This window comes from Trichinella spiralis, assembly GCF_000181795.1.
Source record: "Trichinella spiralis strain ISS 195 chromosome Unknown Scfld3847, whole genome shotgun sequence".
Taxonomy (NCBI): Eukaryota; Metazoa; Nematoda; class Enoplea; order Trichinellida; family Trichinellidae; genus Trichinella; species Trichinella spiralis.
The window spans coordinates 1-824 of record NW_003530786.1 but is presented as its reverse complement, the minus strand read 5'-3'; the positions used below and the strand labels follow the sequence as shown (position 1 = coordinate 824).

The 824-nt window shown below is 45.5% G+C and overlaps 1 protein-coding gene across 1 annotated transcript; it reads right to left on the bottom strand.

Annotated features, from left to right (window-relative positions):
* Positions 1 to 137: 137 nt before the first annotated feature.
* On the bottom strand, positions 138 to 776 carry Tsp_15595 (conserved hypothetical protein; the record flags this gene model as incomplete). Its single annotated transcript, XM_003367691.1, has 3 exons — positions 138 to 199; positions 303 to 418; positions 615 to 776. Coding segments are annotated over 2 exons (147 nt in total), but the record flags the coding sequence as incomplete, so codon positions are not given.
* Positions 777 to 824: the final 48 nt, after the last annotated feature.

The following is an 824-nucleotide window of genomic DNA, read 5'->3' as shown; positions in this document are numbered from 1 at the left end:
ATGGCGTCCCATTTAAAAAAGAAAGAAGAAAACTTCTTTTTTGAAACTCACGACGGTCAATTTTCAGAAGTTCGCTTGCGTTACCGCGCGATGAAGTGAAACGCCTAACCCCACAGAGAGATTAAAGCGTTACTTTTTTGTCTCCGTTACTCGGTTTCCGGAATATCAACCGGATTCCCTTTTGAAAAACATACGACAACTGCACACAACAACAACTGGGGGACGACACAATCGCCTCCACCACAACACACACACAAATAATTATTCAGTCTTACAATTCATGTCGCAAATTTCGGAACAAGCTTTCGCCGTTTTTTTAGGATCGACTGACCCATGTCCAACTGCTGTTCACATGGAACCCTTGCTCCACTTCAGCCTTCAAGGTTCTCACTTGAATATTTGCTACTACCACCAAGATCTGCACCAACAGCGGCTCCGAGCGAGCTCACGCTCAAAACTCTTCAAAGCAACACTGTCGCGACCTTCCTACCCGTCTCAACGTTCATTACACCTTTTCCGAAAAAAAAGTGCGTAATTGAGACGGTCAGGTATGGGCCTGGAGCTCAAACGCTATCCATTTTCAGGGCTAGTCGATTCGGCAGGTGAGTTGTTACACACTCCTTGGCGGATTCCAACTTCCATGGCCACCGTCCTGCTGTCTATATCGACCAACACCTTTTCTGGTATTTCATGAGCGCCAATGTCTGGCACCTTAACCTGACTTTTGGTTCATTCCACATCGCCAGTTCTGCTTACCAAAATTGGCCCACTAGGCATTTATACATTCTAATTGGGCGATTTCTTCTAAAATCAAAGCAAAACGC